Source organism: Tasmannia lanceolata, unplaced genomic scaffold (genome assembly GCF_043159265.1).
Source record: "Tasmannia lanceolata isolate RefF3 unplaced genomic scaffold, GAP_Taslan_0.1 ptg000015l, whole genome shotgun sequence".
NCBI classification, from domain to species: Eukaryota; Viridiplantae; Streptophyta; class Magnoliopsida; order Canellales; family Winteraceae; genus Tasmannia; species Tasmannia lanceolata.
The window spans coordinates 48,656,855-48,680,833 of record NW_027518692.1 but is presented as its reverse complement, the minus strand read 5'-3'; the positions used below and the strand labels follow the sequence as shown (position 1 = coordinate 48,680,833).

At 38.4% G+C, this 23,979-nt stretch overlaps 2 protein-coding genes across 3 annotated transcripts; both read right to left on the bottom strand.

The window, feature by feature from the left end:
- Positions 1-255: 255 nt before the first annotated feature.
- Positions 256-3,532, bottom strand: LOC143891859 (putative WRKY transcription factor 31). Its single transcript, XM_077396364.1, has 6 exons — positions 3,137-3,532; positions 2,735-2,833; positions 2,488-2,649; positions 1,831-2,214; positions 1,627-1,740; positions 256-1,073 (listed from the first exon to the last, which is right to left on the bottom strand). The coding sequence occupies exons 1-6, from the start codon at positions 3,347-3,349 to the stop codon at positions 450-452; spliced, it is 1,596 nt and encodes a 531-aa protein (XP_077252479.1). The 5' UTR covers positions 3,350-3,532; the 3' UTR covers positions 256-449.
- Positions 3,533-13,260: 9,728 nt separating this feature from the next.
- On the bottom strand, positions 13,261-22,041 carry LOC143891846 (aspartic proteinase A1-like). 2 transcript variants are annotated; one of them, XM_077396354.1, is made up of 15 exons: positions 21,899-22,041; positions 21,538-21,770; positions 20,590-20,770; positions 20,391-20,451; positions 18,623-18,717; positions 18,411-18,523; positions 18,091-18,259; positions 17,962-18,001; positions 17,790-17,854; positions 17,304-17,417; positions 17,150-17,214; positions 16,659-16,815; positions 16,405-16,524; positions 14,737-14,825; positions 13,261-13,558 (listed from the first exon to the last, which is right to left on the bottom strand). In XM_077396354.1, exons 2-15 carry the CDS (start codon positions 21,720-21,722, stop codon positions 13,474-13,476), a joined length of 1,539 nt encoding a protein of 512 aa, XP_077252469.1. In that variant the 5' UTR covers positions 21,723-21,770; positions 21,899-22,041; the 3' UTR covers positions 13,261-13,473. The 2 variants fall into 2 exon arrangements, with proteins under 2 accessions (XP_077252469.1, XP_077252468.1); XM_077396353.1 differs by having other exon boundaries at positions 21,857-22,008.
- Between the last annotated feature and the right edge of the window lie 1,938 nt (positions 22,042-23,979).

Below are 23,979 nucleotides of genomic sequence, written 5' to 3'. Positions count from 1 at the left end.
TTCACCGTCGCTGCTCTTCGAGGTTGCTCCGGCATCATAGAGACATCCCTCTCTCCCTCTAACAAACACCAAAAGAGCATTTCCGTGTCTAACTTCGGCTCTCTCGTCTATAGGACGCTTTTCTTGACCCCCATTTAAGTCACTTCAAACAAGGAATAGGGCTCACACAAGAAAAGGAAACAAAATTGTCACTTTTAAGAATAACTTAACACAAGCAATTGAAATTAAAATAATATAAAATAACAGAAGAATCACTTCCCTTCCAAAAAAAAACACTTTACCAAAATTGATATCAAAATATCTATCAAAATACAATTTGGATTTTCATTATTCAATATAAAATAATAAGAAAGAATGGAATTGGGTATATTCTAATTTTTCTCCCCCATGAAGGAAAAACAAAAAAAAAAACAAAAAAGAAAGAAAAAAGATCTAGACAATCAGCTTGCCTAAAAGTTGGGGTTGCTGATTTTGTTGTTGTTGTTGTTGCTGTTGCTGTTATTATTGGAAGTGGTGGCAGTATTATTATTATTGCCGCCGATAATTGAAGAGATGGCTGCTGCTAGAGCGGCGGTGAAGTTTGGATCGGCCGTGATGGCGCTCACCGTGTGGGCCAATGAGGGCGGCTGAGGGGGAGAAGCAAATTGGGTGGGGTCCATATTGGGAGATAGCTGAAGACCAGAGAATTTTGATTGGTTGTAGAGCGGTTGGCCAAAGATCTGCGGTGGGGCCGAGGGAGTTGCAAAGCCTGCATTGGGGACGGCAGGTTGGAATTGAGGGGGTGGCCTTTGGAATTGCAAGGGGTTGGGATTGTGGGTGAGGTCTAATGTGACGGTGGGGAAAGGCGCGGAGGCGGATATGGTCGCCATGTTTGCCGAGCAAGGTAAGAGTGTTCTCGCAAAGATATTCGAATTCATTAGCCCGTCGGAGCTCGGCATTGATCCGGAGAGAAGCATAGATGCCGCGGCAGATGTGGTAGATGCCATTGCCACGGCCGCTGGCGGAAGAGGGTGGTTGTGGTTCCCTTCATAAGTTGTTATCAGGATCGAACGATCTTCCGCGCATCTTTGAACCTGTAGTGTTGGAGAAAAAAATGTGTTTGTAATGAAACTTGGTGGAGATGTAGAAGAAAATAATGCATCAAGGTGCATCATGAAGTGGCTATCCTTAAGACCACATTCGCCCCCACCATTTGAATGATGTGCAAAAGGGATCTGCGAGTTCGCCTCCAAATAGACCAAATCTATTGACGTTTGTTGACGCTACGCGCAAGCATAAACAAACCCAAAACACCCTCAGATTTTGCAAGTCTCTAATATATTGGTTTATGTTTTTGCGAATAACAAATAACCCGAAATAAAGAAAAATAAAAGGAATAAAAAGAGAATTTGAAAATCTCTAAAGAGGGAGAAGAGGCTTGGGAAATCACTAGACTTTGATTCCCACAATGGAATCTCATATTACAAAACAAATTGTGAGTTCTTCTATTTATAGACCTTCTGTCACAGTTTGAAAATTCGGATAACCCACGTCAAAATTCAGATGACTTTAGATTAATCAAACTCATTTGAACTAATCAAACCATTAATGAAATGCAAGTGGAATTGAATTGGAAGAGAAACATACTTGTTTGCGAACTGGACATCCGGCGGCCATGGTGCACCGATAGTAAGCTCGTGGACAAGGGTTTCCTTTCGCCATTTTTTGCCCATATTTTCGCCATTGGCATCCATCGCCGATCTGAAAGTTTATCATTTTATGATTTAATTACACCCAATTATGGATAATTAGAAGATCTAGAGTGCAGTTAACTCAGATGATGAATTATACCATGGGCGCTTCCGATCGGGCTCGAACAGAGACTCGAGCTTTCCTCATTGTGGGTTCTGTGGATTGATCAACGTTCTTCGATTCGGGTAATTTTTGGGCCTTATTAGGAACCCAACCCGGGGATCCTTGATCTGGGCTCTCTTCCCTCTGAGTTCCTCTACCATGGCCGCTCTTTGCCGTGAGTTCCTTCGAAACCACTTCGAGATTGTTCGGAGATGATCTGGAGCACTCTCGGCTTCTCTCTACTGACGAAGAGTGAGAAGGGTCATCAGTTTCGGTTGTAGCATTTGGGCCTAGATCCATAAACTGTCTTGGCACCATTAATCCTCCATCACCTCCATCACCAGGATCGTGCTTCTTCTCTTGGATCTTTTCATCAATATTCTGAAATATGGATAAGAACCAATCTAAGTAATAAGAATATGTGAAACAACCAATTAATCCAAAACAGTTAATGTTATCTAATCATTTATATTTCAACGCTCTCCAGTGTGGCGCCTCATTTTTGGTTGGCCGTAGACGTGGATTTTTAATATAAAGGAGTTGCAGGACCTGCCGTGAGTTAGAGGTGATGTTGTTTAATTATTTATACTTCAACAGAATAATATTATAAAACCAAAAAAAAAATTAAAAACTATAATCATCTAAGTAAAATACCTCATGTTCTTGGTGGGTTTCGCTTCTCTGAGCCTGTTGTTGCATGTATGACACAAGATGGATCTGAAGGGCATTATAGTTGTTGCTCACTTGATTAAGCATCCCTCTCAGACGCTGATTCTCTTCGTTCATCCTCTCTAGCTGGGCTTGCAGCACCGCCAACTGAAAAAGATTATAAATCAGCATAATTAGCACAAGAAGACCCATAAATTCAATTCTAATCCAAAATTCTAATTCTTCTTCTCACCTCAGCTTTCCTTTCTCTCTCATCCACATTGGATGAGATTCCGTCATCGATCGTAGATTGATCACTGCCCGTATTTGCAGTACGAAGGTTCAGACCGGTCTATAAACATAGAAAAGAGAAAGAGAGAAGAAAATTTAGCAACTCAAACTTTTGGTAGGTAAGCTGGGATTGAACCCCCGACCTCAAGGTTGAAGGACAAAGCCTTGACCATTGAGGTAGAGGCTCAATCCCAAAATAAGCTTTAATTGATGTTGATTGTATTGTTTTTGAGAAATAGGAGATTTAAAGGGTGCAACACCAGGACTTCCTATGAGGTCACCTATCCTAGTACTATTCTCTCCCAAGCATTCTTAACCTGATCAAAATCAGAATGAATAACGCCAAATTTAATGAATCACTTACATTTACATCAAAATTCAACCTTGCTTCAGCTTCATGTGAGTCCTCCTCCTTGATATTATTGATGGGTGTAGACAATCTGTTCTTATCCGAGAAGAAATCCATCTCACCCATAATTACGCGTTTATCATTAGTATCCATATGTTCATCTGGGTCGTCTCTATAATTGGGATTCATCGAAAAAGCAATTCCCGAAAACCGATTACCCGAGCCCATGAATTCGTTCGTAGGATTATTTACGAAAAATCAGATTGAGTTTGTACTGGTGGTGAGTCTTCCACCTTTGTCCGTAAAATGGAGAAGAGAGGAAAGAAAGAGCAGAGAAATGAGGGTCTGGAGAAGAATAAGAAGTAAGGAGAAGTCTATGAAGTCTTTTTCCGGTGCAATTCCCACGCCAATAAAAAGGGCGATCAGAGGGTGTTTAGACGAAGACTCATGGTTTGAATATTTATCAGAATGACGTTAGCCTTTGCGTCAGATTGGACAGCTGGATTTTCAGGAGAGAGAGAGAGAAAGGGAGAGAGAGAGAGACCTACATTGACGAATTCTACAAATGGAGAGTCCCGATTGGTTCGGCGGGATCCACGTGAACTTAGGCAACGAATTTGACGGCACGGATTTGACTACTGGTAAAACGGAGTGGGGCCCATGTGATTGGGCGATGGCGGTGTCTCCACGTACCTCTTTTTGACCCACCCGTTCTAGACTGTAGACGTCTTCTTTTGCGGCCACCTCAGGACGACACGTGTTAGATTTTTTTTAATTTTTGTTTGTTTGTTGACTCCTTCGGTGTCTACTGTGGTGTGGGACCGGGTCACAAGCTCTGCCTTACCGTTTCTTTCGCGACAAAGACTTTATTATGCAACAAATTTAGATTAGATTTAAGATAATTTCTTTTTGGTTTGTCCGATTGATGTGATCGGATAAATCTATAACCGTTGGATCAATTGCCTCCAAGATTGTGACATTGGTTGGTACTATAGTTCATTCAATTTCATCTTTGATTTGGGAAAAGAAAAGTAGCACACGCGGGTCTATATTTCTTAGTTTATGCAACGATTGTGATTTTGATTTTTGACTCTTATATATTTTTTGGTAATCAAGCTGGAATTGAACATCTGCCCCCAGGTTAGAGAATAGAGCCTTGACCATTGAGCTGTAGGCTCATGTACTCAAGGTGGCAACTGGGCCATGCCGGCCCGCGGCCCGGCCAGCACTGCACGACATGGGCCGTGCCGGCACGGCACTAATTGCTACAGTGAGTGGGCCGTACCGGCACGGCACGAAGATATTGGCCGTGCCGGGCTGAGGGTTTAGGCACGCGGCGCAAAACAGCACGGCATGACAAGCGGCTCGGCACGGCAAAATTAGTTAAAAAGTGAGCCTATGTGGTTGTTGTCCCGGGCCGGCACAACACGGGCTGTGGGCCGTGCCGTGCTTAACCTCAACCTTATTCGTGCTGGCACAGCACGGACCTTGGCCAAATCGTGCCGTGCCGGCCTGCGGGCTACGTTGGGCCGAGAAATATCATGCCGGGCACGGCACGGCCCATTTGCCACCTTGATCTAGTACTCGGTATGAATTTTGAAGCATGACCTACTCACATAAGATGAACGGTTAGGATTTAGTATTTAGTATTTAGGGTTTAAGGTATAAGATTCAGGGTCTGCTTTAAATGCCTTTAATTATAGGCTACTGATATTTACACCAACACGTATTGCTAATGAGGCAAAATACCTTGTCTTTTATTATTTAATTCGCTTTTGAGAGCTTTTTTGAGAATTGTAGCAGCTTTGAACAGCTGGTTAAATAATAAAAGACGAGGTGAGTTTGTCGTTATCAGAACATGGTAGTGCAAATATCAATAGCTTAAATTTATATACATATAATTTTGGAAATCTTAACATTAATGCCACAATTATTCTTTTGGTCTTCTCCTTGAGCTATGAATTAATTCGAATGGACATGACTTATTTGTAAATGTGACGCAATCAACTACCATGTCCTACAATATGAGGATAAATATCACACCCAAAGGTTGAGCTGAAAAAAAAGAAAAAAAACTCAATAATTTCCTAACTTAAAATTTAAAACATTTTTTTTTACCTTTGGGTTGGTTTTAATCACTTTTCATGTCTTAAGATCAATTTGTGTTGGCACCATGGTTTTAAATTTCGACCTGGCGACCGAAACCGAAATTTCCCAAGATTTGATATTTCGCGAAATTCAAAAATTTTAGTAATTTCGGTCCGAAATTTCGAGAAAATGGCATTTAAAAAAAAAGAAAAATGTTACAAAATTTCGAAACTTAATACCAAACTTCGGAACGACATTTTGGATTTTGGTGGGGTCCGAAATAGGTACCGAAACCCCCGAAATTTAAAACCTTGGTTGGCACATGGATTCGTCTTTGAAACATTTTGGTCAACAGTGTGCTTGCACGGGCGTGTCAGAACCAATACTAATACAAAGAGTTTAGCCAATTTCAAGCTGAAGCATTAAATCAAATATCCGATCGCTCGGAGTCAAAGTCTGTAGGCTGTCGATTTGGTCATTTGTCCAAATCGTGCGACTACGGAGGCCTAAGTTTCTTTCCTATGGGCCACCTCTTGAGTACGACTGCCGGGGGCAACCATTTTAATAAAGGGATTGGATAGTTGATAAGTGGTGATGAACATATTAATGCTGGTCATCGGGGTACGTTTTCTGGGCTATGCTACAAACTACAACTGGAAAAGTAAAGGTGCAGATCTTTAAATGAGAATAAACAAAGTTTGAGGAGCAAGATGCATGGGGCACCGTTCAGTCTCGCAGGTGAATATGGATCTACTTGCTTACATTGGATTACGTTGTAGTACCACATTTGGAAGTTTTGCACTTTTGCCTCCTCCATTCTTGAGGGTTACCTGCTAATGTTATACTTCCCTTGATTGCCAGATCATCCCTACACACGACCTCGTTCCTTTGTCCATATTAAATAACTCTCGGCCAGATTTTTCTTGTGCATTTACAAGCTTCTGGTAAACCACATAATTGTGTTAATTTTCTTTGGTTTTTTCAACTTGACTTTGGGTATATCATAGATATATTGTGGGCTTGTTTTGTAACTCCTCTTTAATTAATTTGAACTTAACTAAAAAAGACATTTAGGGGCCATTTGGACATGCGGATTTTAGTCTCTTGGATTTCTTCAAAATTGTAGATGGGAGACAAGAGAGAAGCAGACTTTTGGTTTGTTTCTCTTTAGAATCTTAGATTTTAAGTAAGAAATCTAAGTTTTAGAAATTTTTCCCCAGATTTCTTAAACCTGGAAACATGGAATCATCTTCTTCTCTCTTGCTGACGGAAAGAAGGGCGAGAAATCAAAAAACGACATATGGTCTCCTTCTCTTGTCTCCCCTCTACAATTTTCAAGAAATCCAAGATTCTAAAATCCACATATCCAAACGGTCTCTTAGACTTTCTATGTTTTTTTATGGTAATTTTATTTCTTTTTATTTGAATCAACGAAGAAAATGGCGTAGTTTCTCATTTAAATTTTTTTCTCACTATTCCGTGAAGAAAACATGAAAACCAGAAGAAAACAAAGACTTTTATAAGATATAAAAAAAAACCCATGGGAACAGAAAACCACAGAAAATGGGAAAGACCCAGATGACTAAAGAGGAATCCTGGTGGCTTCCATGAAAAAAAAAAAAAAAAAAAACATAATTTTAGGATAAAAGAAAATGAAATATTGAATGGCCAACGTGATTTGAAGAGAAGTCAACATTGCAAGCCATCACATGTCAAGTGTTTCTTAGTCTCACGTTTTCGTTCTCAAAAGTCATTCATCTAATTTTACAGCTTCTAAGTTCGTTGAATTTGAGAGATTCTAATCACCAAAAAAGTAAATAGTTTGGTCAGTATGATTTCTCATTTTAGAACAAGCACTTGAATTTCATTTATAACTTTGAAAAATCTCAGCATGTCTTAGTTTCTTCGGGACGACAAAATCAGAGAATTTATATGCTGGAACTTTGAAAAACCTCAGCATGTCTTAGTTTCTTCGGGCGACAAAATCAGAGAATTTATATGCTGGAGGGCTGTGCATGCACATGCAGCCCCAAAAGAAACAGTGGGTCCTGCATTTTTTGGTTGATTCAAACCTTTCATCATGCACGTGCATGTACCGCCGCCTACCTTAGCAAAGAGAACAACATTGACAAGGAGCCACTCTTACAGGAAGAAACGAACGTTCAAATTTTTGGTATGTGATAGTCGCATCTTACTTTTCATACTTTCCCCCTTAATTTAAAGTACATTCTTTTGGTAGAGAAATTATATGATGTAAGGGCTTACAACCCTTGATATTTGATCCAACACCAGCTCCTCAAAAAGCTCAAAAAGTGAACTGCTGTTGATCAAACATCAAGGGCGGTACCGCTACTGTATTGTTGTAAGCCTTTACACCATATGAAATCTCCTTTTTTAGTTCCCCTGTAACTTAGGGAATTGCTAGCGTTCATGCATTTCACGGCTGGTCTGTCGCACGTCAGACTAGCCAATGGACCTTAGCAAATCCCTTAATGGCTCGTTTGGATACCTCCCATTTTGTATTTGGATTTGGAATTGAGTTTTCAAAACAAATTGAATAGATCCGGCAGCTCATGTAGATGGAGACAAAGAGGGAAGGGGGTACTTCCTAGTGGAGGGGAGAGGTTGAGGAGCAAAGAGGGTGAAGGAAACTGCCACATCTGTAGATTTCCAATTTCTTATTTCCACAGCAAATATAGAAATTTGATTTTCTTCACTGTTATCTGCTGAATTAGAAATCCAAGAATTTGATCCGATCCAAATTACAATGCGACCCCCTATTATCTTAAATCGACCCTCTCTCTCTCTCTCTCTCTCTCTATCTCTCTCTCTCAGCACTGCCCTATTTGGGGGTTGATTTAAGATATATGGGGGTCGATTTATCACTGCCCCCAACAATTTTACATGAAAGAAATGGACCCCAAGATAAACAATCATGAATGGACCCTCTGTCGTATAGGGTGATCAAGTGTATGAACATTGATGTTCTTAATCCAACCTTCATTGTATGATTGGAAGCCTTTCATCTAGGATGGTGAAAAAGATGTCCCTAAATTGTTGATTTTTGCACGACTCTAATACTTGGGCATATTTCTACTGTACATATAATCCCAGCCACCTAATTAGTAGCCTTTTTACACTATTGAATGGGAACACTGCCTAGAATTATGTAGTTCGTGATATTAATACTTTTCTATGAACTAATAATCAGTGCAAGTTTTGGAGAAAAAGCTTGGGAAGAGAAGTTGGTGTGGGAAAAGGCCATTTGACAGGGATTTATGTTGACAAGAAACTTCCTTTGGCTACCAATCCAGCCCTGTCTCCACTTTTCCAATTCAACAGACCCCTTTCTTTACTTTTCAAAGCTCTGCAAATCACCAGTCATGACCCCACAACCAAACCCCTTTTCTATACATTTCCCTTTAAGAAAAACATTGCATCTGAGCTCACCCACATCTTCATTGTCAACATAACTTGTCTCTAACTTTTTCACATTTGAGTCACCCATGTGAGAAATGTTTCCCTTGTTTGTAGGGCTTGTGGGCTTTTTAGGATCGGATCCTATTTTCATTCATCAAGAGATACCAAAATCAATTAAGCCGGGTTAGTTTTGGCTTTGAGAATTGATTTTGAGTTCGTGGACTCAAAAGTGCCTTTAATACTTTAATGTTGAGTACTTTAATAAGTTTCGGTCTCAAATCAATTCTCAAAACCCAAAACTAATAGAACCTTAGTTGGGACTGTTATAGTAGATCAGATCTTGGCCATTGATTGTAAGGAAAACTTGACCGTTGGATTCGTGTGTGGTAGCTTATGCAGTTTGGGTAGATTGGCAATAAGCTAGATATAGTGGTTAGGATTTCTATTCTTGTCACTTTCTTTGATCATCTCTTGCTATTGTGAAATTTCCCTTGAGTGTTCTATATAAACACTCATTAGGCTTGTTATAATTCGTCCAAGATTAGTGAAATTTCCCAATGGTTGTGATCCATCCACTGTGTGGGGCCATGCCATGTGGTCGCCATCTACCTGGTGCAGTCGTGCAGACAACCATAGCGAGAGAGATGCTCAAGTCTCCCGCCATAGTGGCAAATATCCCTGATATTTATTAAGGGAAATGATATATTTGCCCCTATTTTTTTCTGGGCCACCTCTTTCTAGTGTATTTATGACTACTCTTGAGTCTTGGAACACTAACAAGGTGTGTTTTAAGTAGAAAATGGAGGCAAATATATCATTTCCCTTCTGAAAATATCACTATATTTTGTGATTTCTTAAAAAATGACATAATCTCGAAAGTTTCCCATAGTCTTTTAAAAAAAGGCCACTGATATTTGCACTACCATTTTTTTATATTGACACAAACTCACCTTGTCTTTTCCTTTTTAATTGGGTGTAGAGAGCTTTTTGGGAATTATAAGGCCATATTTTGTGAATTCTAAACACCGCAGTGCAAATATCAGGAGCCTAAAAAAATCATCCAGATATTTTCTTACCCTAAAAAAATCATTGAGATATTTTTCTTATATTATTTTTACCGTGAAAATATCATAAAAATATTATAATAAATTCAGGATATTATGCGTTGTCCGAATTTTGTTCTTAAATTTTAAATTTTAAATATATTTTTCCCATTTTTCCGACATAAACCCAAAATTAACAAAAAAGAATAAAATATCCTGCCCATATATTTGTGACAATGGGACCGAATATCGGCCCATGTATATTTCAACAACCATTCTCACCCATTGAAGCCTAAGCACTTTCCCGTGAAACTATGAAACAAACCCTGAGAGAGAGAGAGAGAGAGAGAGAGAGAGAGAGAGAGAGAGAGAGAGAGAGAGAGAGAGAGAGAGAGCTATTTTCTTTACCGACATAGTCCACCAAATACGGTCTCATCTGTCTCAGCAAAGGAGAGTGATAGGAAAAAAGCATTAAAGGATGGCATTTCGTTCAAGGGAACTTGTGATATATCCAAAAAGAAGTAGAAGGAAGAACGCGAGGGATGATAATTTGTCCTTGGCTTCTTGTTCAAACAACCAAAGATCCTCACATGCTGCATATTTTCTAAGCCGTATCATATAATATAGAGTGTAGAGGGCCTGAGGAGAAATGAAACCAACATGTTAATACAATGAGAAGCCCTTATCCCTATCTCAATATTGTGAAATGCGTTTGTGGTTGGATTGTGACAACCCCCTTGATAGCACCATGATACATACTTAACATGGCTACACGCGTTGGTGCAAACCGGTGAAGAAGATAAAAGAAAAACCTTAGGGGCCATTTGGATACGCGTATTTTAGAATCCGGGATTTCTTCAAAATTGTAGATGATAGGTGAGAAGAAGCAGACCAGGCGCCAAGGTTTTCTAATTTCTCGCCCTTCTAAAGTAGCAGATCATCCCATGTTTCTAGGTTTTAGAAATTTTAGGATGAGGGAGAGATTTCTAAAACCTGGATTTCTTACTTAAAATCTAAGAAACGATATCAGAGCTTGATCATGAACCCCCTTTTACACTATTTTCAAACTAAAACTTGGTTTCTAAAATCCGTGTACCTCCGTTTGGATACGCTGATTTTAGAATCCTGGATTTCTTCAAAATTGTAGTTGGTAGACAAGAGAAGAAAGAGAGCAGCCGTCGTTTTCTGATTTCTAGCCCTTCTTTCCGACAGCAAGAGAGCTGGCGATCGTCCCATGTTTCCAGGTTTTAGAAATCTCAAGATGTAGGAGAGATTTCTAAAACCTAGATTTTTTAGACAGCATACTAGTAGCTTGATCACACCCTCCTTTACACTATTTTCAAACTAAAATTTGGATTCTAAAATCCGCGTATCAAAGGGCCCCGCTCCGTTTGGTTGCTAGTAAAAAATTTTGTCATAGGAAGTTTTTAGTAAAAATTTTGTCCCACCCTATGTTTGGTTGCCTTTTAGCACTAGAATTTTTTTAATCCCACTCTTGTAATGATTGCTTTTGTGGTGACATTGACTCCTTGTCCCCTCTTTTTCTTTCCTAGGGATTGATTCCTCTCTCTCTCTCTTTCCTCCCTTCCCATATTTGGTAATGACACCTCTAAATTTTGGCAGGAATTTTAGGAATTGTAGGAAAATAAAATAAAAACTAGCAAATCCCGTTGACTTCACTGTTTGGATTAAAAACTCCCTAGGATAAAAATTTTACTGGCAACCAAGCGGATGTTCTCTTGTTTCATAAAATCACTAAAAATTTCCTCTCATAATGTCTCATACATGTTTTATAATAAGAATTATCATTATAGCAATATTCTGAAACTAATCCACTAACATACATGAATATACTTCAGACTCCTAATAAAAGTATACTTTCTAAAAGTGTCTAAAATCTCTTACTGCCATATCAACCTAAAGATAAAGTTAAAATAGTAGTAAACAAATCTTTTAGATAGATGAGTTTCTTAGTATTCCTATTAACCTTGTTTTTTAGCTCCACGTTGCCAAATATATGGCTACATCAGTACTAGAGTGCAACTTGGGTCAGATTCAACCTGAACCAGATTCAACCCAGATTTCAGGTTGGATTGGGTTTGTTCCCTTTAGGTTAGATTAGGGTTGGGAAAAGCCGACCAAATTTAATTTCGGGTTGGATTTGGGTTGAGGCATTGGGCAACTCTACCTGCATTGGGCAACTCTACCTGATCCGAACATAACCCCCTTCCCCCTAATTTTGACGTGATTTTAAAAGCTTTAGGTTCATAATTTCTTTTTGTCCCTGAACCCAACACGGTCCGATTTAGAAAATCTGGGTTGCAAGATTTTGAGGCGGGTTGGGTCAAGGAGGTCAGGTTGGGTCACGCTAGGGTTGAATTCATGACACATCGGGTTGCGGCAGAGTTGGCCCCAACCCAACCAAACCCGTTTTCGCAAATCTGCGCTTGGCTAGCTTCTCCCCACTGTCTGAATAGAGAATTAGAATGGTTGAAGCCTTTAACATTGACCATAATTTTGTTCCTAGATCAGTTTGAAATGATTTTTTTTCTGATTTACAGCTAAAACATAAAGAGCTAAATTATTAAAAAAAAGATACATAAAGGCTTCTTAAATTTTTTATTACCATGTTTTAATAATTGGACAAACTCAGCTTGTTTTTTCTTTTTTAATCGGCTTCCGGGAGCATTTTGGGAACTGTAATAACGTTTGACATCTATTCAATCAAATAACAAAAGACAATATGAATTAGTGCAATTATAGAAACATGGTAGTGCCAGTAACCTAGATAAATTCTTCAAGAAATTTTAGTTCAAAAAATTGAAGTACTTTCCTTTTCTGTAGTACTTGATAGGAGAATTGAGGATCTATCCTCCATTTTCATCCTTACACCTTCAAATTTTATGGTATTTTTTTTTTCTTAAAAATTCAGATCTTTATTTGTCGCATGATAATTTAGATTTCTTAATTTTGGTTCATTCAGACTTCTGCCTTTTATTTTCCATAGTTAAATACTATAAATTTAAATATTCCTGCAGTCTTGTTCAAAGAATAGATTAGGGTTTTAGTTTAGATTGATTTAAAATTCTAAGATAATGCTTTTTCAGACACCTCATTTTGTTTCTAATCTGATAGTTGTCACTGACGTATGTGTTAGAAGAATGCTTAAATTGAAATATTGAAAAAGCCCAGTCCAGAAGATTGTTAATTTCCAAAATTCCTCTTCAAAATCCCAAATTTTACAAAATAACACTTGAAAAATGCCTTCAAAATGCCCTGAAATTGCAAAGCACATAAGATTGTCACTTGACCCCAGAAAATCATAGAAAAACTCTCCCTGGACTCCAAAATACCACCATTACCAAAGGATCACTTTGAGCACAAGATAATCATCCTATGATGAAAATCCTAGAAAAAAATTGAACCGGCGACTTACCGAAATTGGTCAGAGAAGACCCAATTTTTAAAAAGTACCTTAGATATGTCTCCCAGACAATTTAGGATCTAGGATTCTCACCCACATCTTAATTTAATCAACACAGTAGAAGCACAGAGATCATTTCAGAGAACCATCAGAATAAACAAGGAAACCAGGGAATGGATGCTTCAGACAGACATCATAATACTAGAAAAAGTCAAAACATAATAGCTGCTAGATATGTACATGAACTGTGCCATTAAAAAAAAAAAAAGATATGCACCAGAACAGTACCATAAGTATCGTATTTGAACTGCTTACATCATGTACAAAGCCCTGATAAGGATGTTGGATACTCGCAAAAAGGCTGGCCGAGGCACGGATTAGGCTGCTTTTGCAAACCCGACTCTCATGTTGCCAGAGTCGAACACGGTGTGGTACACTCCCATGAAGACATCACCCAAGATCCTGTATAGATACCACATACGTCAGAAATTATCTATGATTTAGCTGACACTTATATAAACTTACTGCTAGAAGTGTCATTACTGTGGCGTGTCGATATGTTTTTATATTGTGTCAAGTGCAACATACTGTTTTATTATTAAATATTATGTTTCTTAACTCTTGGCTTATAATTAACTCCTTATTATTGACCATTCTACTAACCGATGTTTTAAGTAAAATATTTATTGTTATCTCCTACCTCTAAACCTATAACACTAAACAAACTCTACTTCCAATGTTATCTTCATAGTATCCTATGAAGATAACTAAATAACATGGAAATAAATTCCTAAAAGTCAGGACAAATAAAACATGATGGGCCTACGATCCGCATCACAGGGAGGGTGGGAGAGGGAGAGAACTGAGAGGGCATGAGGGAGGAGAGGTTAAGAATTGGCTAAAAAACAGGGAAAAGAAAAACCCTCCTCATAATAGAGTTTTTGTTTTATTTTATTTTCAGACACTTCTCACCATCTCCTCATTCATACTGTTTCAATTCCCTCCCACTCCCAAAACACTTGGTAAAGCTAATATTCCATTAAAAAAAATAATGGTTTCCAAACATGGCCTTATTAGCTTATTAAATGGCCTTATTAGTTTATTAAATGAATACCATATTTATCTTGTTGTAAAATAATTATTACCAATTAATAATTATGTATCTACGTGCAATAGGCATGTCCCTGTTTCTAAGATTTTTAGGGGTTGCTGTGTAGGACACCTCCAATCCATGGAACAGATCATAGGGAATTATACAGTGCTCTATAGCATCATTCAACTGTATGTAATCATCTAAGCAAAGATCATCTTCACAGTTACTAGAACACAAGGAGTTATAGAAGCATGGAGATGGCAATTACCAGAGAGGACCACGAGGAGGAGGTACAAATACCACATTTATCATGTTGTAAAATAATTATTACCAATTAATAATTATGTATCTACGTGCAATAGGCATGTCCCTGTTTCTAAGATTTTTAGGGGTTGCTGTGTAGGACATCTCCTATCCATGGAACAGATCATAGGGAATTATACAATGCTCTATAGCATCATTCAACTGTATGTAGTCATCTAAGCAAATATCATCTTCACAGTTACTAGAACACAAGGAGTTATAGAAGCATGGAGATGGCAATTACCAGAGAGGACCATGAGGAGGAGGTACGTCCAATGCAGTAAATCCACTGATGCACTGAGCTGCAGCTCCCTCTCCCACCTTAAGTATGTACTGTTCACAATAAAGACAGCAGCATATTTAGAAGAATCTAAAAAAAGTGCATGCAATGTCTAATTAGTAAAAGAAAAGTTATAATCATCTACCAGAGAATATCATTTTTATCCAGTGTTCACTACCATCTGGGGTAAGGCTGCGTACATCTAGCCCTCCCCATACCCCGCAGTGGCGGAAGCCTCGTGCACCGGGCCGCCCTTTTTTTATTCACTACGATCTGCAGAAATAAATTATTTTCTTTTGATTTGATTGGCTCCTTATCTGTGGAGGTTTAAACCTGTCCATTTTAACCTCCACAAATCGAAGGGTTAGGATGATCCTATGGAGATGATTTTTGGGGCACACCCTATCTTAATCAGATGAATGGTTTCCATTACCCAAACAACGTGGGCCCACTCTTTCTGGTCGACGGACCATATAATTTATTTGGTCCGTTGGACTAGAAACACTTTTCCGATACACACACACACACACAAACACCATCTCCATACAATCATCCTAACCACTCGATCTGTAGAAGCCCACTTTCTAGCCAGCCATTCTAAAACTCCACAAATCAACATATACCATGATCCTATGGACATGATTTCTTAGGGACACCCTACCTATGTTAGGTCCTATAGAATGAACAGGTTGGATGAGTCAAACAACATGGGAGATGGCATATATAGAGGGCTGCTCAGGCTGCGCGATACCTCAGAAACCTTTTCCTGATATATATATATATATATATATATATATATATATATATATATATATATATATATATATATATATATATATGAGAAAACGGTTCCTACACACGTGTAGATAAGTTATCTACACACTAGCTTAAAATACAGTAGGGGACATATTATTTGGGTGATCCAAACCATTCATTTTTAAGGCCCTCACATAGATAGGGTGTCAACAAAAAATCAGATCCATAGGATCATCCTAACCATTCGAACTGTGGAGGCAAAAAATGGACTAATTTGTGAAGGTTTAAAGACATCCATTTTACCTCCACAAATCGTAGGGTTGGGATAATCCTATGGATCTGATTTTTTGTAGACACCCTATCTATGTGAGGGCCCTTAAAATTGATGGCTTGGATCACCCAAACAATGTGCGCCCCCACTGTATTTTAAGCTAGTGTGTAGAGAACTCTCTACACATATGTGTAAGAACCGTTTTCTCTCTCTCTCTCTCTCTCTCTCTCTCTATATATATATATATATATATATATATATATATAGAGAGAGAGAGAGAGAGAGAGAGAGAGAGAGAGAGAAGCATCAGAATCATGCTTGTTTTCTATTATTTATTTCTAATCAATAAAATTTCAGGTGCCACCCTGGGTTCCTAGATAAATTCGGGGTTAAAAAAAACATCTGAATCAAAGATCAAATGATAGATTGTCAAGCTAAATAACAACTTGATATGTAATGGTGAACCAATAGAACTATCTAGAGAAGAATAGAATAGTAATTGAAGTATGGTTATGGAAGGCCAATTGCCTGCTAACTCACAAATGATTATCTGTAAGTAAGTATAAAGTAAGGTATTTCTAGGAAAATGAAGGATGATAACATACCTGTTCTGAAGTAAGGTCAAATGTTCTGCCCCCAATGGTGAAGGAAACACTGGGCATTGAAGAAAGCACACTGCAGTTGACAGCTGATTCTCCCATTGGACTACGCACTCGATCACAAAGCTGCAACATAACTGATAGCCATGAGGAAACATGCAACCCTTTTTTTTATGACATAGGGTACCCCCCACGCCTTTTTTTAGGGCGGGAAACATGCAACCTTGAGGAATATAATGCAAAATTTGATGTTACTTCACCTCGTTGATGTAGTTCAATATACGATCCTTTGTCTCATCATGCCTAAGCTGATTTTGTATCCATACAACTGCCATCTCACAAGTGGAGCACATTGCATCACCCACATTGGCAGATTGACCCCTAGTGTTCCTGTTCACTACACTGTCTATGCCAATACTGTCCACAAACAAAATCACATTCTAAATAATTTCATAGCCGAAACCGAAAATCCAGCGGAAATTCGGTAAAAGGACAGCAAATTTCATTATAGTGCCGAAATTTTGGAATTTTTTAATAAAAAAATTATATTTCCCCTGCCAAATTTTTGAATTCTAGCCGAAATTTCGGAATTAGATGGTTTCGGTGTGGGTCCCAACCAAAATTCCAAATGTCAGTATTTCGGCCATTTAAAACCCATGAATTCAGGTTATTACATGATGAGAAAATTTAACCAACAAAAATGATAAACAGGAAAGCTAAGAAAAGAAAAATGATAAACAGGAAAGCTAACCTAACACTTTGGGTTCCATCAGAAGCGCACAAATTAATCTGAGCGCAGATTTTTTTGGGATTTGCCTGTATAATTAATTAAGACCACAAATCAAGAAATGATCAGGCTTTCTGTAGGTAATACCTATGTTCTGAATGAGTGCTACAGGACAGACCTCGGATATCAACATCTCGAATATCAGTTCACCATACTGAGATACTAATGTTTTACACTCCTGGCTAACAACGCCAGCAGCTCCAATGGCATGATTGATTTCAGTAATAACTGTCTGCAGATAAATAAAATGCATAATTAGAATACAAATATAAGGAAATAATGAATATGGGAAGAGATTCTAAATGCAGCAAGGGCATCAAAGATGCATAGAATTGATTATAGCTTATTCAAGAATGACAAAACACAAGTAGAACTATATTAGATATGCATGTAGCCACGTATATGGCTATATCCAATGAGACTTCTTCCAAAGGCTCCATTTCCTTCTACGTAAACTGGGCGCGGGAAATTTGTTTCACGCCCAGTTTACCAATTAAAATGGGCATAAATTTTGTTTTACGCCAATTTAACATCAAAAGAAGCAGAAACAAAAGGAAAAGAAGTACAACTAGAAATTGACTAAAATTTGAATAACATTACATACTGTAGGACCCGCAATCAAAGAAGTTCCAGAATCTGCAATTGCTGAACAACTTTCTGAACAGATTCCTGAGAATTGAAATGCCTCTATCAATAAAACAATGAATAGGTACTATAAGAAAAAAAAAAGGGTCACCCCAATGTAAGAACACAAACAGAAATAACTCATAAATAACCAGTTGTTCGACCACCAATGAGGACATCTCCGATATCAAACTGAAATAGAACAACAAGAAAAATATGATTTGGAACAGAGGATAATATTTGATCACGTGTGGTAGGGATGCGAGATCTGGAAAGATCACCTGCCAGTAACCTTTCTGGGTCACAGGAACATACGTGTGATGACCCTTGTAATGCTTAGGATCAACCCCTCCAAACACAATTTCACCCCCCTCTTCTTCCTCGGCATTTCGGTTAAACCAAAACGAGAAAACAGGTTCTTTGATAAGACCTTGGTTGACCATGTTCTCCCTGCCAAAATTATAAAATAGTCTAATTAAACTGTCAATTAAGTAAACCCTAAAGCCACAACCAAGCAACATATACAATACACTCTACAATAACAAAATCATATTATATTAATAACATAAAAACAGTTCATAGTCAAGATATGACAGCATACCATACAGGCACAACCTTAGCAACTGAGATTTCTTGAAATCCAAGTCCAAGGATACCATCAAACTTTGCCATAAAAAATGTAAGCCCAGGCTCTCTAGTGGCTTCAATGAAAACCTGAGACAGATTTTCATAATGAATATAGGTAATCCCACAAATTTTCATTGATGATGAAATATTAATCTTTCGCATGAAATAAATTTTTATAGGATTTACCTGATCCTTGACAACAAGGTCACCGACTTGAACGTGGTCTTTGCTTAAGAAACCAGAAATTGCTCCAGTCCCATAGTGAATATCAACAGATTTCCCTGCACAAAAAATATGGACACAATATGTCCGAAACATCCTACTCTGAAATAGTGTCATGAATAGTCAATGCTATAGAAAACAAATACTCTTATAGTGCATGTGTTGAGATCGTTGGTTGATGGGGACCATCCTAGGGCTCATCTTCTGATTTTTAACTGTCTTTTAGGTATCGTTTAAGTCCCTTAAGTTATAGAAAGATCCGCGGTCTTTTCCCATCAAAATCAATTAAGTTCTTTGAGTTATGAGTGTTTTAAATAGGCCACACATGTATTGCAAAAATTTCGAAGAAGAGAGATTCTTTAAGTCATTATTAGATGGTACTTTAGTCAAAAAGTGTACTATTTTTATTTAGGATTTTAGTTCTTTCTTTCTCTTTCTTTTCTTATATATATGTAGCCTCAAGGCACTTTTCTTAGATGCTATACAATGATCGAATGAAATTTATTTTCCTAAACTCTTTCTCTTTATATCTTTTATCTTCTTCTCCTCACATCTCCTCTCGGTTGGGATTATAAGCCGATAACCCTCATCCTTCTCTCTTTTTACATTGTTTTCTCTATTCCTAAACTCTTTCTCTTTCTATCTTTTACCTTCTCAGATGCTATACAATGATTAAATGAAGTCTCCTTCTCTTGTTTCCCATCCATGATTTTGAGGAAATCCAAGACTCTAAATCCGTGTATCCAAACGACCCCTAACTCTTCTTTGCCATAAATCGAAGCTTCCTTTTCCATCCTTTTCCATCGAACTTCTCTACTTCAAGCTTGGTCAACACCTTTGATCCCATTTCCATCTACGAAACCATAGGTTATGGTACCACTTTGTGCGAAAAAATCTCGACCGACAAAAAACACAATCAAAGACAAACTAAAAGCAACCACAAGAATAAAAAAAAGAGCCACACAAGGAACACACAAATTTACATGGTTCGGCACAATGTCATGCATCCATGGGTGAGATCACTTCTTCCACTATTAGAGAAAAATAACAAGATTACAACAGAATTAACGCAACCCTCTTTGCTCTTCCATGGACATCTGTCTCTCTCAAAACACCTCTTTCTCAATACATGAAAGAAAACCCCTTTTTACACTACAAAAGAAAACCACAAGAGATAAAACCAAGAAGTAACTCACGTTTCTATCTTTTTTCACGAGACGAGAGAAAAATCCCTCCTCTTCTTCCTTACGCAAAAGGACAATAAAAAACAACCGTGTGTCTCCTCCTCCTCCTTTTTCTCAGAGATGAGATCTTATCCGTAGAGAAAACCTCTTTTTTCAAAGAATAATGGTGCACTTTTGTTTTTGCATTTTTAAAATTCAAAACATCATGTTTCCGCACATGTAATACTGTTGTGAAAACCATCCCAACAGTAGTGAAACAAGATACAAAACATAACATGCAGAAACTCAATAACAATTGAGATTATTCAAATCACAACATAAATGAATGTTGACTCTACAAAACTGCAATGGTTCTTCTGTTATATCACTAGCCATTAGAATATTAATTTGCAATCCATTTTACGTCCACATTTGAATGCTTATAGAGACAACAAGAGATTTTGCTTGCTTTCCATTTATTTTATAAACTAAAAACCTACCACTAATGCTCGAGAAAATTGAGAATTCAGAAGCAAACAAAAGAAATCGGGAGGCATGCAGAAACGAACCAATCTTGCGGTAGGTCTTAGATTGGCTTGCCCTGAACTTGTGATGTAAGAAGCAAGCAAGCTGTCGAAAGAAAGACAAGGGATTTTCTTCTATTCAATCACAACCCCAAAAGAAATCAAGGCACCAAAAAAATTAACAAAAATAAACAAATTCAAACCCCGAACAAAAAAAACAGAAAAAAGGGGCATGGAAACTCACTGAAAAATAGCACTTTTCAGAGGGCACCCACAAGTCCGCACTTCCGGTATCAAATATCACAGTGAAATTTTGAGGCGGAGTGCCAATACCGATCTCTCCAAAATACTGAGCATCCATGTAGTTCTTCAACGATATGATATCCATGTCCGAATCTCTGAGATTCCCCCGGAGACCGTACCTCCTGTTGAAGTATAAATGATTAAATAACATCAACTCTAAGGCCATGTCTGGCAGCTAGGAATTGAGATTTTGTTGTTTCCTGAATTTTAGCTACTTCTCACCACTTGGGAGACACTGACACTTGTTTCCTATGTTTGTTTCCTCGTTTTTAGCCACTTCGCCTTCCTACTTCTCTGTCACCACTTGGGGACACTAGTTTATCATGAGAAAAAAAATATCATGGTATAGCCAAACCTGCCCTAATAGCTTAAGCTTTTGGATTAATTGTCAGTTCCCCAATCTCAGGGTACTCTTCCTTATAAGCGTTGTATGATGCCTTTTTCCTGTTGCTTTTACTTGCTATTTTGACGTGTTAGAGGCTTCCCCTCCTCTTTACTGTCTTACTAGGGCTTTGGCTTGCTGTTTTTGTTAGCTAGGAGGTTTCCTCTCCTCTTGTATGGTCCCAACTTCTATATAAATTTGCCCGTCCTCCAACGGTCGCTATCTTTCCATGTAAAAAAAAAAAAAAAAAAGCCACTTTGATACTAAAAAAACCCCATATGCGCGACCAACCCAAAAAAGAGGGTCACACTTGATGGGGAGTGTTGAAGTATAAATGATTAAATAACACCAACTCTCATAGCTTAAGCTTTTGGAGTAATTGACTAGTTCACATGGTATCATAGCACTACTGTCACGTCAGATCCTTAACTTAAAACCTACTGAAGGAAAAATTATTTACACCAGCTCTAACAACTTAAGCTTTTGGAGTAATTAGTTGTTTCACACCTCCGAGTAGAAGCCCTGTAGGGCTCATCACGAGCTGCAGCTTGTGATGCCAACCAATTTCGATCCAACGCCTTCTTCTTCAGCCCGATTCTAACGAAGCCATCAGCAGATACACAGAGAAATGATGGCAGCAAAAGGAACGAAAGCAACATAGAAACCCCTAAGACTCTTAATCCGGTTTCCATTAGAGCTTTCGATCAACTACACGAAATTCAGGCTTTGAAAGCGAAAAACTGAAAACAAGACGTGAGTATAGATCAATATTAGCTGAAAAGAAAAGAAGGCATTTATAGCAAAACCAAAATACTAACATATATACCTAGTTAGGAATCAAAGAAAGCATGGAAGAATTCGTGCTTACTGATCTAAGGATTAGCAGAGAGAGAGAGACCGCTATGGGTCTCTAATTTATAGGGTCAGTTTTTATAGAGGGGAGAGGACTTTGATCGTAGCCGTCGGATGTTGTGTGGGTATATCTAATTAACCGTTGGATGAGATTTATGATGTCGCCGCTTGGGAAGAAGGGGCGTTTCGCGAGATATTTTGAAAAGGACGGGAAAATTATGGACTGTCCGCTGGAAAACGACACGCGAATTTTATATTACTTTACAAGATACCGTCCTTTGTCTTTTTCCCGCCTTCTCTAATCCCACGTGTCTTTTAATGGCATGCGTGTTATGAAACTACCAAACACCTGCCACGGATGAACACGAGGTGTCTCCATTGATACGCGTGGCATCAAATACAGGCGTCGATCTGGTGGGTCACCATTTGAGGGTAGTAGTAGTACTAGAAGGGGCTGTTCCGGGAAGAAAAGGGGCGAATATAATATCACTTTCTTTTTTGTAGAGTCTTCAAAAAATATTTGTGGGGTCTAATAATCTTTGAGATAGATACCATTCATCTATTGGGCCCACCAAAATTCTCATGGGGAGACATGTATGTGCAATCGAGATAGTTGATCAGTTGATCTTGTAGAATGTCATGAGGCGAACCCACATAGTCTTCGATCAATGCCAAAAGGATAACTTGTGTTATAGTGCAAAACCCTAGATAAGGCTTGATAGATCAAGGGCTATGATCATCTGATCGAAGTATTCTAATTAGTAATTGATCAGACTTGTGGTGGCTGGTCGAATCAACGGGCACCCCCTCTATAATAAAAGACCAGTCAAAACAAGTGTCCTCTACCTTACTGAATACAAAACCTTCAAAACGTTCTCACCTGTGCTTAATGGTTAATCGGCTAAACTTAATGGCAAATGGGCTGAAGTTTATGATATATTGGTTAAATTTTAGGATGAATTGATAAAAATGCAGATTAAATTTACAAAAAATCTAGATAAATCGGCAAAAGATCAGGATAAATCTTTAAAAAGTTATAGTAAATCTTGTAAAAGTTAGGGTAAAGGAAAATCGTGTAGGATTAAATGCAGCAACATGAACACAACCCTAGGAGTTACAACAGTGAGAGGAGAAGGGTGGAGATTCACAACTCATGGTGTAGAAGAGAGAGAGAGAGAGAGAGAGAGAGAGTGTGGTCATTTTTCATGTACAACGACCCTAGCTACTTGGTTATTTTCAAAATCAAACTACTTTGATCATTTCGACAAATTGCCATATCTAGTTAATAAAAATTAGACCCGGCAAAAAGTGACCCGGGTCCACCCGGCTCGCCCGTAAATTCCGGGTCCGGGTCAACAATATGTGACCCGTTTAAAATTGACCCGCGGGTCCACCTGGCCCATAAAAACTGGGCCGGGCCGGGTGGACCCGCGGGTGCCCCTAGAGAATTACAAAAGTTTTATTTTGGCCTTTTCTTTGTAGTTGTTTTTGGTAATTGTCATATTTTAATACATTCTTTTGGATTTTTTTTTGGTAATTTTTCTACTTTGCTTCCCTTTTTCGGTAATTTTTCATTTAAAACATAGTAACCGTATGATTGTTATAAATTGCTATTATTTTATTGCTAGCCACCTTTATTGCTAGCCACCTCTGTCGGATCTTTGCAGCAAAGGATGTGGACAAGCCGAAAAGTAGACTCGGGGAAGGTGGCTAGCGAATCCCTATTAAAAAAAAAATTCTTAAAAATAATATGTCAGAAATCCGGGCGATCCGCAGGTCGGCCCGGCCAGTACGGGCTGGGTCCGGGTCCAAGCATAGTGACCCGTAAAATTTCCCGGGTCATTTTTACCCGGCCCGTTTGACCCGGACCCGTACGGGCAGGGCCAAAACCGGCCCAGCCCGCTCGTTTGCCAGGTCTAATAAAAATCCAAAGACTAACGAAAAAATAAATGGAAAAGGAGCCTTTTTATAAAAGGCAAATGCTAAAATGAGGGGGGCTATTACTAGCTCATTTAAAAGAAAAGAGAAAGAAAAAACTAATTGGGCCTCATTTATGCGATCATATTCTAGAACCAAATGACAACTATAAGTCCAGCC

Coding starts and splice junctions, on each gene's coding strand:
- LOC143891846 (XM_077396354.1), bottom strand. CDS start 21,722: ATGGAAACCGGATTAAGAGTCTTAGGGGTTTCTATGTTGCTTTCGTTC. Junction 20,771..21,537: donor TACAGGGCTTCTACTCGGAG/GTGTGAAACAAC, acceptor ATACTTCAACAG/GAGGTACGGTCTCCGGGGGA. Junction 18,002..18,090: donor CCCAGAAAGGTTACTGGCAG/GTGATCTTTCCA, acceptor GTTCTATTTCAG/TTTGATATCGGAGATGTCCT.
- LOC143891859 (XM_077396364.1), bottom strand. CDS start 3,349: ATGGGCTCGGGTAATCGGTTTTCGGGAATTGCTTTTTCGATGAATCCC. Junction 2,834..3,136: donor GGTTGAATTTTGATGTAAAT/GTAAGTGATTCA, acceptor CTATGTTTATAG/ACCGGTCTGAACCTTCGTAC. Junction 2,650..2,734: donor AGAGAGAAAGGAAAGCTGAG/GTGAGAAGAAGA, acceptor AATCTTTTTCAG/TTGGCGGTGCTGCAAGCCCA.